Raw genomic sequence first — 15,621 nt, forward strand, 5'->3', positions numbered from 1 at the left:
GAAATAATTTTGTCTGTCTGTGGCTGCAAGAAGCCCTGAGACACTTGGCTACTAATGAGCTGTACCCAGGTAGGCAGAGGCTCCCTCTCTCAGGAAAAGCAGGAGAGATGAGAAAGAGAATTTAGGGCAGATATTTTTTCATTTTTCTTTACCATTCCAGACGTAGTCCAACCAAACAATTCCTGCACATTTGAATTGAATAGTGTTGTTTCTAAAATGTATAGGGTAATGAATCAGTGTCAGACTTGAAACTTCCCTAATGAACTGTATATTTTTACAGCATCCTTAATTAGCAGTTGAAATCCTACCTCTTGAACTCTTTATTGAGAAAAGATTTTGGATTTAACTCAAAGACACCTTATATCAACTAAAATGTATGTTGAAGGTCCCTGAGCCCTGTAAAATCGATGTTAAAAATCCCACAGGTATTAATGAATTCCAGATTCCTTTTTCAGAGAGATATCAGGAGCCAGCTGGAACATTCCTGTCTGTCTCTAATTAGGATATTATTTCCTCAGTGCCCACCAGTTTCTTGGCATTTGCCTGCCTTCTGTGTGTCAGCTTGCACTGGCATCTCCTTTGCCATGGAGGCTGGTTAGTACTGGAGCACTGAACTGATCTGGAAAACACAGATCAGTTTTCACTGTGCTGCTTCAGATGTCACAGAAAATCAAAAATGGGAGAGACTTTAAAGTATAATGATGTGTGAAACAACAGAGTGATACAGAAAAATAATATCTGGCACATTTTGGGACCCTTCTAGGAGCAATACAGTGGGTATGGCTGCCAGAATTGCCGGGATCAAAATCGTTTTGGCCCAGACTGTCAGTCAGGTAAGAGCAAGTCATTCAAGTGAAACCTCCACAAAAATAACTGAAAACAAAGAAGGAGTAGGAAGAGGTTGAGTGAGGAAGGTGCTGGAGAGGGCAAAAGTGGCAAAGAGCTGGCAAAATTCAGTGGCAGATGTCTGGACATTTTATCTTTGTGCCCTTCTGCACTGTCCCATTAAATAAATGATTCTTAGTCTGTCACTCAAACAGTCCATTTTTCCTATTGTAAATCTCTCTATCCCTCCTTACCAGGGCTATCCCACTTTCCTCTCTCTTTCTAGCCAGGCCATTACCTGCATCCCTGAAACAACCCACCACTCACTTCCCAGCTGTATTTCAGGCTCCTGTAACAGCTCCACTTGTCTCCCAGCTTCTTTCTTGCTGTCCTCTATAAAAAATGATTACACACTGTGCTACCTGTCATGTATAGCATTTTGGGAAGTGAATTACAGGCAGTGGAGCCTGGCTGTTACAGGAGCCCGTTTTGTCTATCTCCTGCTTCCTTGTGTCCACAAAGGTGAGATAGGTATGACCTTGGTGGTTGTGCTCATGTGTTGAAATACACACCTGAAAAGCTGGTCTAGGTCTTGCATTCAGGGCTGCTCTTATCTCATTTTCTTGAGCCCATGATATGCAATTTGCCCTCTCAAAGCTCTGACTGGCACAGCTGAATTTTAAAAGGAGCTAGTGGATTATTGGTGGAAAATCAGGATGCCAAGTCCTATGGCTTCTGTCCAGTGTGTTCCTGGAGCCCTGTGCATTTCCTGGCAGCCAAAGGGCTAATGCTTTGTCTGGACTTCCCTTGCAGAGTGTGACTGTGTGCACGGGGAATGCAACAGTGGCGTCACTGGGAATGGGAGCTGCACATGCTATGCAGGCTACACAGGCCCCAGGTGTGACCAAGGTAAACACACTGGTAGCTGCGGAGGGGCTGGGAGAGCAGACCTATGATATGGGCTTGGGTGTCCCTGAAGGGGCAGGGAGACACACAATAGGCTGAGAATGTAGAGGAAAGATGATCTGAGCCTTGGAGATTGAGACAGAGGGAAGAGCTGGGGTCTACTCCCCACTTTGGGACAGGGGTTAAGATGTTATTAAGATGGTATTAGGATACCATCTCTGTATGCCTCTGTTCTTTCTCTGGACACCAGCCAGATCCCTTCTTTCAGCCTTGGGGGACCTGACTACCTAGGCAGCCAGGAACTTAGATCTGCCTGCGTGGCTCATATCCTCTGGCTTTTGTGCCAGTTTGGGGTCCTCAGAAACCATATTTGCCTTTATTTCCAGTTATTCTGCAAAGTGAACATCCTAGGGTGACTAGGTGAACCAGGACAGTGAATTATATCTTCTACCAGTGCCCTACATGCTCAAAGGGAAACTCTCTGTGTTGTGTGACTGCAGAGCTCCCCATTTGCAAAGGCGTCACGTGCGAAGCCAACAGCGAGTGTGTGGTGAGGGATGGGACAGCTGTGTGTGACTGCAAGCTGGGCTACAGAAAACAGGGCAGCACTTGCCAAGGTGAGAAACTTCTCTGTGACCCTAAACGGTCCTGTTTAGAAAAAAAGTCTTGTCACATTGGTATCTGCAGAGGAGTTTGATTGCTGTGAACACAATGCCTACTTCATCGTAGAGGTTTAAAACCCATTTTTTCAGGAATGCCCGTAAGATTAAAGGCTAAGCTTTTGGCTCTCCTCTCACTTGGTCATAAAAGCAAGAAGTAAATTAGAGTTGCAAGTTCCATCCAGCACTCACTTATAATTATGCACTAAATAGTGACACCAGGATGTTGGTGAGTCTGAATGAGTTTAAATAATAAGGTGTGGAGTCCAAGGAGTTCTTCACTGATTTCAAATTTAAGTTTTTGAATTTGTTTCCTCAAAAGAAAGTTGATAAGATGCATGTGATCTGGTAGCTATAGATAGCTGTTTTCTCTGTCTCTTTACAGATTTTTCTGACCAAACTGCAGTTTCATGTATCCTCAGATACGATGCAAATTCAGAGTCAATCCAAGCATCCTCTATCACTCACACTTCTGTGACTTACGTAACATGGAAAATGTGTCACCCAAATTCCTCAGAATAAAGACCCCCAAATGTCTGCTGTTTGGAATGATTTAATTTCCCTATGAAATGTTAGAAGTTTAATAGTACAAATTCCTTGTGCTCCATTCTTTCCATGCCTTGCAGAGTGCTGTGCTGCATTAAGTGCTGTTTTGAAAACAGATGTTTGGTTCTGCTCACCTCTAATCTCTTTAATTGCAGCTGAGGATCCTTGTGCTCCTTCTCCATGTTCCCCCTTTGCTGTATGTAAAGTTCTTGGACCACGTACATATGAATGTACCTGCAAAGAAGGATATCAAGGAGATGGGAAGATTTGCCAGCCCATCAACCCTTGTGTTGACAGCAATGGAGGCTGCCCAGAAAACTCTACACTTTGTGTTTACAGACATCCAGGAGAGGTAGGGCAATAACAGCTGGTCTGAAAAATGGCCAGGGGAGCAGTTCTTCACATGAACTGATGGATGTGTTGGTCAAATCTGCTCTCCTCACCTCAGATTTTGCAAAGGAAAACTACACAGTTGTTTTGTGGGATAACTCACAGGGTAAAAGATGGGGAATGCAGCTCTGTGATCAATGTGTTGCCTTCCCTTAGGCAACTTGTGTTTGCAAGCCTGGGATGAGTAGGAGAACTCCTTCATCTGAGTGTTTGGCATTTCCCAATGACTGCCACCAGTATCTTTGCGACGCGACTGCTACATGTGAAATTAACTCTCAGGGAACTCCGAGGTAAGCCAGTTTGAAAACTGCAAATAAAGAAGCTCATTCTGTGGCTAGAATGGAAATTTGGTTTGGATGAGCTGAATTTTGAAGAAACTGAGGGTGATCTCAGGACTACGGGCCAGAGTTGCCCTTTGAGAATAACCTGTTTGTAACAAATCTATTCAAAGTAGAGTTTTACATCAGTCATTGTAAATTATTGCATGTGGGTCACAAAATGCTTTAAATCTGGGATGGCAGAGTCTTCTGTGATGTGAGCTGGAGGTGTAGCTCCCCAAGCTAGGGGTGGTAGAAGTTAATAACCATTAAAAGGGAGATGGATGGCTTGTTTGTTAACATTTGTGCACATTTATTTCTGAGGAATAAGACTTTGTTTCTTCTCCCAGTCAGACCTGTAAGCAATAAATAGAGTTTCAGAGTGACATAGAAGGCGGAAATTGAGAGAAGAAACACCAGACCTCACATAGTCCTCTGGAGTAAAACATCTTCAAGTTTGTACCCCTTAGATGAGAAATATAGAGGATAGAGGATATAGGTGGATAGAGGATCATTTTTGCATAATGGCCTCTCAAACACCAGAGAAAGCTTCAGCTGAGAATTTTGTGTGTTTTCAAGAAAAGCCAGAGCTTCTCTGAGCCACTGAAGAGGGAAAGAGCAATCCCATCTCCTTGATCCTTCCTTCTCCAATATGCTAAAACTGTTAGTATCCACTCGCTCCCTGTGTGCTCCAGGCCAAGACTGAAACACAGTGGCTTCCCGTTGTGAAGATCTGCTAGCACAGTGCAGGACACAGTGTTCAGTGCTGTCCCTGCCTTACAGATCTGTTCCCCAGCAGCTGGCACTGAGCCCTCTGAGGCTGGAGTGATGTCAAATTCCTCCCCTGTGTGCATGTCTTTGCATGGCTGAAACAGAAAGAGCAGAGCTGATACTTGGACAAAGCCCAAACGGGAAAAAACATCTTTGGTAGTCTCTGAGTGATGACTAGAAATCCGTGTGAACCAGGACAGAGATTTTCACATGTAGATAAGCTTTTCTGGAAAAGTCATTAACCTGTCTGGGCCCCTCAGTGAGTTCCAGACAAAACTGTAGGTACCTGATGTGCTTGGGCTGGCTTCTCACTGAAGCCAAGGGGTCACATAGGAGTTGTTTGATAGATTGTCACTTAGCCTGTGGGGTTTATGTATTACCTCAGATTTTCAGATGCTGAAATTACTACAACTGACTAAATATCTAATTAGAAAAGTGTCAATAATCATATTGTGGCAATCTGTACCCTGAACTCTAGAGCAGACAATCCTTATGTTGTTTGTATCTGAGTAAGCATCTTCATTCTCTTTGAGTAGATAAAAATTGGCTTGCCTGGCAGAAATGTGCATCTTTTTTCCTGTCACTCAGTTTAGGCAGAAGTTAGTCAGCTCTTACCTGCATCCCTGGAAGAGTTCAAGGCCAGGTTGGGTGGAGCCCTGAGCAACCTGGTCTAGTGGAAGGTGTCACTGCCCATGACAGGGGGGGTTGAACTAAGTGATCTTTAAGGTTCCTTCCAGCCCAAACCATTTTATGGTTCCAAGATCTTAGAGCTGAGACTGGTCTTTCAAGTGTAGATACTGACATGTTGTTCTACTTGGCAATTGTTGAATGTGTTGCAAAGTGATTTATAGTGGTTTGTTATGTTTCATCCTTGTCTCGTAGCTGTGTGTGCAAAGAAGGGGAGATTGGAGATGGGAGAAGTTGCTATAAAGATCTCTTGGGTGAGATAAATCAGCTTAATTTGCGAGGAAGGTTTATTAGGAAGCTAAACGTCGCCAAGAAAATGTTTGGTAAATGCTTTTTTATTTTGCTTGGGGAATGGAGCAAGCTGGGGACAGGGTAGCCAAACTCCCTCTGCTTCCTTGTAAATAAATACTTGTTGCTTGTACCAGTCTGATAATGTGTAGATTGAATTGTGCTGTTGACAAGAGGAATATTTATTGCTGTGGTTAAACAGTCGCTGCCTAAACCTCTTTTTACAGCTTCTGGGTGCTCAACATTGCTGACTAAATATGGGCCCTTCACAGTCTTTGTACCATCCCTTCTTCCCATTCTTGATAGAATGGAATTCAACGTAAGTGTTCTTGGTTTTAGCAAATTTTTGTCTTAAGTTTCTGTACTGCTGGAGCTCTCCAGCCTGATTGACACAAGAGAGGAACTTTGGCGTACACTGTTTATAGAAATAATCTCTTGGGAATACTTTACATTGTCTGGTTAAGCTGCAGTTTTACAGAGGATGTTACATCCCTCACATTATTTTTAAAACCTCTATTTCTTTCTTCGATACTGACAGAGCTTGGTCATTTTTTGTTTTTAATGTCAGGAAGTATAATACTTTCTGGTCATTCTTCTTGCAAAGCTCAAACCTCTTATGTATGACTGTTCTTAAAACTTTGAGTGGCTTTTTATCTCCTGAGGGTGTGATTTTCAAAAGGGGCAGTATTACACTAAAGTATTGGAATTTCAACCTTTGGTCAAAAATAGTAACTTCAGGATCCATGGAAAATATATCAGGAGAGACCCCAAGTTACCTAGTCTACCTGTTCCCCCAAGGATCACTTCCACCTAAATCAGTATTGACAGAAGATTATTCTAAAAAATACCCACGATGGTAAACCCAGAGAAGAAAGAAGGAAACTAAATGTAATTTCAGCAGATTAGATCACCTACATTGTCCAGCATAGGCAAAGATTGCACTTGGGGAGCTTCAGCAAATTTTGTAATGTGGAGCATGCAAGGATAATTTTTAATTTGTCCAAGTCCAATAGGTTTCTCTCCAGGGGATTTCTCTAAAGTTACTCGCAGGTTAATCGGTCTCCCTCTTGGACGTGTACACGAACAGAAGGGTTTTGCTAGAGTGCCACTCCAGTGAATCAAAAAGAAGAGGAAAGCTCAGTCTTGTATGCTAAGAATTTCTATGTGTGTGTTAGCTGGGAGAAAGGTGGTATTGTGGTAAATGAAGTTTTTGAAAGAATGTGTCATTTTTCTTTTTTTTGTGTGGGCTTTCCTCCCCAAAGGACACCACTGCTGAGCAGTTGTGCAGAATGCACATTGTTCCTGGTCTGCACATGATAGAAGACATGATAAAAACCAAGACTATGTGGACCTTGTCAGGACATCAGCTGACATTCACTAGACAAGTAAGGAATCTCCTGAAGGCCTGGACCTGTTTTCACATAGAACAGGCTGGAGCTTGAGCATGGTTTTCTTGGTGGGCTTTCTTCAGCAGAAAACCTTTTTCTGTGATCAAAACAAGCAGCTCCTTTGTGCAATCTAAAGCAAGGTGATTTAAGACCAGACACCCCAAGCAACCACATCTGCTGTCTCACAGGCAACCAAGAATCTGACATGTGAATGGTCTTTCCATGCTCTCTATATGCACTGTGGTCTGGAGCAGAGACCTTTTCCCTACACCGTCAGCAGCTATAATTTCCATGTGGCTGATGTGGAAGAGGCAACAGTCTCCCTTCAGGCTGAATGCTCCCTTGGAGTTTGTGTGGTTGGACACAGCCACGCACTGAATATTTCCTCTTCTAGTTTCTCTTTCCCCCTCTTTCTATGTTATTTTCCTTAGTCCTCCTAGCAAAGAACTTTTCATTGTTGTGTTCTGATATGGAAGGCTCTTTTTTTCCTTTTCCAATTGACTCACATTTCCTGGTATCCACTGCTCTCTCTCTCCATTTTGCACCTTTCCTGCATGCAAGCTCACAGGTGCCAAGGGGGAGAGCCCTGTGTTTCCTCTCTGAGGATCCAGCCTTGGCCTCGAGGTCTAGGTCATATTACATCAAAAGGACAAAGCACTATTGGGAGGAGGGGAATCCGAACTTAGTGTGTCAATGCTCCTTTTAAAATTCTTTCCTGTTGGTTTACTCAGGAGCCTTTTGATCTGGGAAGTGTGCACTCGCCTTCCTTTGTTTCAGAGTCCTGAGTGATGTGAAATGAGTGAACTCAAGTTTAGGGCAGGCAGGAGCAATTAAAAATGAACATGGTAAAATGAAAAGACTTGGATATTAGTTTGTAGGTTAACCCTGGGACACCCTCACGCACCAGGCTTCAGTGCAGGGATCCATGCAAAGTGGAAGGACCATAATTGTACATAAATTGTAATTCAGTGACCCTGACTCCTCTGGCTTTGTTGTGATGACTCCTTGTGGGTACAGTGAGTCAATAAAAGCTGCAGTCAAGGCTGTATGTCCAGGATTGCCTCCAAATCAGCTGTGTGGTGGCTAGGGCATCCTTTAGTAATCCAGAGCTGTGATCAAGCATTGCTCACGCTCAATTCTGGAGCAGGGTGTCCCAGATGATGTCTCTTTTTTTCTGAATTAAGGCTTAAAAACACCACTAAGGATCAAAATATCACCCAAACTCAAGAAGGATGGGGTGCTTGTCTTACACCCCTTAACTCTGGCTGTGCCTTCCTCTTGCTGACCCATAAGAACTGATTTATACCTGTATCATGGTAACACAGATGTACCACAAGGAAATAAATTATTATTATTATTATTATTATTGTTTAGACATACATCAAATCTTTCCGGTATCAAGACCTGCCAGGGGAACTGTACAACATCTTGCAATCAAATCTCCCAGCAGCCAATGGCATCATACATGTTGTCAACAGCCTCAGGAAAAAAACCAGCACTGACAACCTCAGAAACCCACAGGTACAGAGGCATTTATATTTATTCTCTTTTATGGGACAGCAGAATAAACACTTTATAAAAAGCAATTTTCATCATTAATCTTCCAAATCAGTGAGGTTTTTTTTAAACGGAAAAAGCTACTTATTTAGTTTTCAGCCCTGATAAGGCCTATTAGGTATTATTAAAATACCTTTAAAAGTAGCTAATAGTACTGCATAAGCCAGATAAAAGTCTCACAATTGTGCTTTTACAGTGCTTGGATGAAAAGAGACTTCTACTTTCATTAATAAAATGACAGCAAATGAGCTCTTCTTCAGCTGTATCTTACAAAATATGTATGTTACAGGACAAGTATTGAAAAGTATTTTTCACATAATATTCAAAAGAAGATTTTCTTTAATCTGTCTATAGTGGATTTTGAAATTATAATCGAAAAGTTCTCTGTATTTTAAGTGAGAACAAATAATCATTAGAATATGCCCATCTCTTTGAGGATGATGATTTTCTGCAGATCCTTACATGCAAAGCTGGGCATTCAAGTACGTCCTCAGATCTGGCTTCAGCCCCAGCCATGTTTTTCCTCTTTGTATCTTCTTGCAGAAAACCATTGGTGAGATCCTTGCTTCGATGGAGATCTTCAGTAGATTTGAAACTATACTGGAGGTAAGCAAGTTTGTGTCTGCCCAGGAGGCTGGGATATTGCTGCTGTACAAAACCTGCTGCTGATTTGGGGAGAATTTTGAATAGCATTTAAATACATCTCAGTGCTTTGGCTTTCTTTCTGGATGTTTTATTCTGTGTCATTTTTTCTTTTTATTTTCCTACTTTACCTAAGCAAATGCAATGGAAAAGAATGGAGTTTTCACATCTTTAGGGGATCTGGCACAAGCAGCAAGGGTACAGGCTGCTTTCCCATCTTCCTCCCCATGTCCCATTCCCCTTTGTCCCTGGAGAGTTGTTCTCCAAAGCATGTTGTTGACCACAGTTTAGTCTCTGTGTGTTTAAAGCATGCAGGGAGCATTAGCCCAGGGCTCCCTTGTTCATATTTGCTGTATTCCCACCAGTGCCTTCATTGTCCCAGCTGTGGTTTTGTGGCACTTACACTTCTGTTATATCACACACCTACCCCCGGTGTCCAGTTGCCTCTTGCACATTTTGCTTTACAACAGCTCTGCCTTTAGTGAGCTGTTTAACATTTCCTCTCAGTTCCTGGTGGAACCCCCTCAGTGACCCATGTTAGATCCGTGATGAAATCTTCTGTTGTTTTTGCAGAACTGTGGCCTGCCTGCAATACTGGATGGACCAGGCCCCTTCACTGTCTTTGTGCCCAGCAATGATGGTGTGGATAAGCTGAGAGATGGAAGGCTCATTTATCTTTTCACAGAGGTAGGAGCCCATACTACCGTAAGACATCCTGAGCTGGCTGAGTTGCACTAGGCTGTGCTGGAATGACTTTGTGTAATGGATCTGGTCACTGCTGCAAGTTATTCTTCCTGGGGGTGCCTAAACCATGTCTTTGTTTCTGTAAGGCTCTAGGAGAGAAGTGGGTGCTGGGAGTGGGAACTCTCAGTGAGAAATATGGTCAGCCAGATTGCTTAAATCTGGTTTTTGGCTTTCATTCCTCACCCCAGCTTTGGGCAGGGGAAAATGAAGGAACTTATTCACCAAGTGAATTCACTGCTATGGGCATTGGCATTGTCAATCACTGATCAGAAGAAAATGTAGTTGCCTCCTGCTACTGCTGAGCATTGAAGGCGTATCTAATTCTCATGCTCTCTTCTTTCCTTAGGGCATAAATAAGCTTCAGGAACTGGTAAAACATCACATCTATACTTCAGCAGCGGTAAGGCAGGCAGCTTTAACCCCAGACCTCCTTCAGACCAACACATTAGCAACTCTTGTGTGGCATAGAGGTCACAGTGTTGATGATTTCAGTTGCTGCTTCCTGGATTTCCCCTGGAGAAGCAGAGATGCGACTCAGGATCTTATGAGGCAAAATGTTTGCCATGAAAGGAGTTGCCAAAAGGGACAGCTGTGCTCTCCATCAAGAAACTCTGAGTTTTCTGGAGTGTTGGTGCTCCCTAGTTGGATGGCCTTTACAATGAAAATACTGTCCAGCAGAATTTGCTGCAGGACACAAAACTCACACTTGTCCTGGTTCTCAGAATTGTCTATTCAAATCATTAAGTTTCTGAGTACAGAAGCTGCAGTTTACATCTTTTTTCTGTCTTATTTTTTTCAGTCAAAATATGTTCTCTATTTTGTTTCTGGCTGAACTTTCATTGTTTATTGACTATGTCCTAGAAAAAAACATTATTAGTCTGACCCTACTTGCAGCTGTATTAGTAACAGACTCTGTTAGAGACACTTGATTTCAGCTGTGCTGGACAGTTACCTAAACAAGGAATGAAAAGCAAGGCAGCTGCCACCAGCACTGCTGTGTTTGTGGTTCTGCAAACAGTTCACACAAAGTCCTGGATTACCCTCTGACCCATTGTTTGTTTCTGTGGTATTTCATGAAATGTAAATGTTAAGTCCTGGTGAGAAGTTTTTCAAGTGGCAGGAATCATGGAAGGATTCTGTAGGCTGCATTGAAATCACCCTGCTTTTTCATGGTACCACCACCTTGTGTTTTATTTCAGGTGACTGTAGAGAAACTGATAATGATGCCACACATTGTTACAATGGCTAACCAGATACTTACCATCAACGTTAGTGCAGATGTAAGTGTGAATCAGAACCCTTCAGGGCAAACCCTTCTGTGGTAGGAGAAGGTCTGCATGTGGTTCTGGACGATGTGATTTCAGCCAATCTCTGCTTCCTCCTCTGCTTAAAAAAGCTAGACTTAAATGAGTTTAATTAGTTTGCTCCTTATCCAATCTCTGACTTCATTAAGAGGCTTGACCACTTTTGTGTGGTTGCCTTGATGTTGTGAACCATCTGTTTCCACATCGGCTTTATGTGGTTGATCCTGTCTAATGGGCTAAAATTGTGTTTCTGCATCAGGGAAGAATTCTGATGGATGAATCAGGGATCCCCTTAAAAATGCGAGACATTGTGGCTTCAAATGGTATAATTCATACTTTGGATGGCATCTTCATCCCTCCTTCAATAGTTCCCATTTTGCCTCACAGATGCAATGAAGAGCAACATAAGATTGTGATGGTAAGTCAGCTTCTCCCATTCTCATGCTCAAGCACAACTGGCACTTGCTATGCATCCCACACTCACCTGGAGGACCAAAAGCAGGCTGTGTAAACTGCATTTGGAAAATGTGGTCTGTCTGAGTGTTGTGTGAACCCTAGTGTGAACTTTGGCAGCCTTGTCAGTGTTTCTTCTGTTTGCGCTTGGCACTGCTTTCCTGCTAGTCAGCAAATGTTCCCTGTAGGTTGTTTTTCTTTCTGTGCACCCATCCCACCTTTGATTTCAAAGTACATTTACCTTTTCCTTTATATGTTCTTCTTCCCACTAGAGTTGCTAACTCCGTTGACAGGCTTTGTTCCCACCTCTGTCAGCACTGGTGTCCTGTAGCCTGGACAGGAAGCAGGCATTCAGTAGCAGGACCTACAAATGCTGTGCAGTATTCCCACATGAACTGTTTCATACACCTTATCTGAGGTGCTTGCTCCCCAGTTTGATCATTGGTCGGTTACAGAGGAAAGAAAATGAGGCTCTGAATGAGGTTTGGAGAGACACAGTGAATCCCAAGGGGCCAGAGTGTCCATATAACTTGCTGATTCAGCAAGTCTTGCTGCTTGGATGCCCAAAGTGCTTTCTAGCCTAGCAGGATGTCTAGTGGCAGAGAAACTCAGAGTGCAGACAGACCCCAGCTCCAGGCAGGTCCTTGAGACACATGAGAAATTTTATTTGGGTGATGAACTTAGCACATTTCAGAGTGTGGAAGCAGTTAAATATTTCAGATATATGCTGTGAGGTTTTAGATATATGTACTGGGAACAGTAGCTCTGTAGCATTCTTGGCACAGGGAAGTTCTTTTGGGAAGATTACATTTTTGCTTCTTCTTTTCTTAACAGGGCTCTTGTGTGGATTGTGAGGCCCTCAACAACAGCATTTGCCCACCTGGCAGCAAGGAAATGGTAAATATTTGTAGTTATTTCTGTAGTTTCTTTGCATTATGACAGACACGCCGATGTTTCTAACTCAAACCACTTTCAAATAAAGAGAGAGCAGGAAAGGCAGCCAGTAGAGAGGCTTGCTAGGGGGTATGAACCCAAGCTTTGTGATCCCAGACTGTTGCACACTAACTGCTCTGTGAAGTCTTATTCTGGAGTCTGCTTGCTGAATCGATGTGGAGCACAGTGAGAAATCCTGGTCTAAAAGAAATTGTAGACTTGCAGTTTTAGCACTTCTGCTCTGCCTCAGGCAGAGCTTTGCTGTTCAAATGCAGGGTTTGCCAGCTCCTCCAGAGTCTCAGCAGCAAACCTAATTCCACAAGTACCATCCACTGCTTCTGCTTATATCACAGCCAGAGAATCACAATAACCTTTCTGCTCTGAAGAGAGTGAGAAAGAGTTTGTTCCTGGCCTGTGCTCCCTGTTGATTCAGAGACGAGCAGAGCTAGCTGAAGGTGGAGGAAGGAAGAGTGCTGCTATTTGTTATCCCATGCTGAGGTTAGCAGAACAGCAAGTTCCAGGAAATTGCAATGTGAAGGCCAGACCCAACATGTTGTTTGTGAAAGCCAGAGGGGTGCTCACCACCCTTAAACCCTTGGGTGTCCTCTGAGAGGTCTGACGTTTGGGACAACTTGCTAATGCTGTCTCAGCATGGATGTCTGAAGTAGAGATCTGCAAAATCACCAGTTGCTCATTTTCCTCTCTGATTGAGGCTGGCAAAGTCAGAATCACCTGGGGCCGAGTTCTACCTGTGCCCAACTCCATGACAGGTCGCTGAGCATTGTTCCAATGTTATTTGCAACTCTTTATCCTATGTCTTCCTCTCTTCACCTCACCTTTGTCTTTTTCCTTCCCTCCCTCACTCTCATTCTCTCCTTACTCTTTCTATGCCCCACTCTCCCTCTCACTCCTCTCCTATCTCTTTCCTCCCCTCCTTCTTACCCTCTGTTTCTCTTCCCTGCCACCCTTGTCTCCCCCTTGTCTCCTCTCCCTCCCTTCCTCCCCCTGTGCTTGCTCTCTCCCTTATCACAGGTACTGTTATTAGACCTAAAGGGCAGCACCTTGGCTCAGGCTTGGGGACTCTTGGGAGCAAGAGGAGGCCACTGTGTGCCTTGGTTCCTCCTAGGTCTGCCACAACTGTGTGCTGTTCACCTTGGCTCCTCAATCAACTTCCCCAGCTCAGAGATAGCCACAGTTGCTCTCTGCAGCAAAAAGGGCAAAGGGGAAGGTGACAGTGCTAATGGCTTGGTTTTTTTTGTGCAGGAACCAACACTCTCCCCAAAGGAATGTGTTTACATCCATGATCCACAGGGCCTGAATGTCCTGAAGAAGGGGTGTGCCAGGTACTGCAATCAAACCATCACGGTGAGTGTCCTGGAGGAATACATTCCTCTGAAAGGAGCTCAGCTCTGCTTTTCCTCATTCACCAAGGAGAGCTCTGACTCTGAGTTGAGAGGGCTGGATGGGAGCAAAAGGAAAGCTGTCCCCAGGACCGTCACATAAACAAGCTACCTTTGTCCAGGAGAACACAGTGTACCAGCCCACTGCAAGTGTTAGAAGGCAGCTTAGTTAAACCGGAGTGCAATAAATAAATAAAATAAAGCATCCCTGTTGGAAGCCATGATGGTGCAGTGTTAATTGGAGTGTCCCAGCCTTAGCATTTCTCCCAAAGGAAGCTGAGCACAGGGAAAGTGCTGTAAGCTGTGAAGTGATTGCATCCTGTTTATGTCAGACGGTTCATAAGTGAATTTATGGACCTCGTGTTTGTCTGCAGCTCTCACAATGCCAACTCTATGGAATGATTTGTGAGTGTTTCATTAAATATTGCTGATTGTATTATGATTGTTCTTCCTTTGGTCAGTCATGATAAGGCCTGCAGTCCAGGACTACTGCATCCCTCCATGGGAAGAGAGTCCTGGGCAAGGATAAAGTAAGAGTGAGTGGACCAGTGCCATTAAAGAATTTAAAGTTCATAAAAAGTATGCATCCTGTATGTTGAGGTCAGAACAGGCAGAAAATAATGGTTTGTTCTGAGAAGTATTGGTTGTAAGCAGGAAGAGAGTCATTGTTGAAAAATAATTTAAGCACAGGAGCTCCTAAGAAACACAGATGCTAAATACAATATTCTGTTTCTTTCCATGGCGGGGACAAGGAGCAGAATTTGAGAATTGTGAGCACAGGAGTACCCAAGCAAATTCTTGTTAAGTCGTGTCAAACCTTACCAATTTTTTATTTTATTTTTTTTTCCCCAGAAACCTGGATGCTGCAAAGGGTTCTTTGGTCCAGACTGCATGCCATGCCCAGGGGGATTTTCTAGTCCATGCTATGGCCGGGGAAATGTAAGTGTGGAGGAACCTCCTGCATTACAATGAGTAGGTATATCAGTGTGGTTGGAGAGTGCAGTTTGAGATAAGTAAAATTCAGAGTTTGTGCTCCAGGGAGCAGAAGATCCAGAGAGAATGGCACATATTTAGTGTGAATTAGGTCATGGCTGCTGGGCACAGCTCTGGCTGTGTGGGATCTTGTATTACTTCTACCACTCTTCAAAGTCTTGTTTGTTCCTACGAGTATCAAAGTGCCTCTGATGGATATCAATGCCTTGGCATTTCTCTGAGTTTCAATCACTTTGGTTTTTTTGTTCTTTTCCTTTCAGTGCAGTGATGGCATTCAAGGGAATGGCAACTGTCACTGCTTTGAAGGTTTCAAAGGCACAGCTTGCCACATCTGTGCAAACCCAAACAAGCACGGCGAGAATTGTGATGAAGGTTGGTAACTCTGATGAAGAGATTGAGGGAAAATTTGAAACAAGGATAATGGTGCAAATTCATGTATATTGGACTTCTTTCTGGCAAGACCAGCATCATGAAGGAAGTGGCAAAAATGCTAACATATATGTCTCTTCAAATGACAGTGGAGAAAACATGTTTAATATGGTGTTTTGGAAACATCAACCTAATTTAGATGTCTCCTGTTAGGAAACAAAAGATGGTTGACAATGACCTTAAGCTTGATAGCCTAAATTTGAGTCTGTTCTTACAGCCTATAGAAAACTTGGAGCCAGGCAGTCACAGGATATGTTCCCTGGCCAGGCTTGATTTGTGAGGGATGTCTCTCAGCAGACATCCCTCTGTCAAAAATAAACCCAGATGGAATGATTATTTGGTGACAGAAGAGATTGTGAAGGAAAGTTGGGAATCTACAACTGTGGTGG

General features: G+C 43.4%; 1 protein-coding gene across 2 annotated transcripts in view; it reads left to right on the forward strand.

The window, feature by feature from the left end:
• Nucleotides 1-15,621, forward strand: part of STAB1 (stabilin 1) — a 54,630-nt gene that overhangs the window by 11,103 nt on the left and 27,906 nt on the right. For both annotated transcript variants that reach the window (XM_066326825.1, XM_066326826.1), the window contains exons 6-23: nt 764-833; nt 1,639-1,734; nt 2,232-2,348; nt 3,092-3,288; nt 3,483-3,616; nt 5,297-5,424; nt 5,617-5,708; nt 6,652-6,774; nt 8,152-8,298; nt 8,878-8,940; nt 9,550-9,663; nt 10,067-10,120; nt 10,920-11,000; nt 11,284-11,442; nt 12,312-12,374; nt 13,674-13,775; nt 14,663-14,749; nt 15,064-15,175. In XM_066326825.1, coding sequence (XP_066182922.1) covers nt 764-833; nt 1,639-1,734; nt 2,232-2,348; nt 3,092-3,288; nt 3,483-3,616; nt 5,297-5,424; nt 5,617-5,708; nt 6,652-6,774; nt 8,152-8,298; nt 8,878-8,940; nt 9,550-9,663; nt 10,067-10,120; nt 10,920-11,000; nt 11,284-11,442; nt 12,312-12,374; nt 13,674-13,775; nt 14,663-14,749; nt 15,064-15,175 — 1,939 coding nt within the window. The remainder of the gene's footprint in view (nt 1-763; nt 834-1,638; nt 1,735-2,231; nt 2,349-3,091; nt 3,289-3,482; nt 3,617-5,296; nt 5,425-5,616; nt 5,709-6,651; nt 6,775-8,151; nt 8,299-8,877; nt 8,941-9,549; nt 9,664-10,066; nt 10,121-10,919; nt 11,001-11,283; nt 11,443-12,311; nt 12,375-13,673; nt 13,776-14,662; nt 14,750-15,063; nt 15,176-15,621) is intronic.

The sequence above is a fragment of the Sylvia atricapilla genome, chromosome 11 (genome assembly GCF_009819655.1).
Source record: "Sylvia atricapilla isolate bSylAtr1 chromosome 11, bSylAtr1.pri, whole genome shotgun sequence".
In the NCBI taxonomy this organism is placed as follows: Eukaryota; Metazoa; Chordata; class Aves; order Passeriformes; family Sylviidae; genus Sylvia; species Sylvia atricapilla.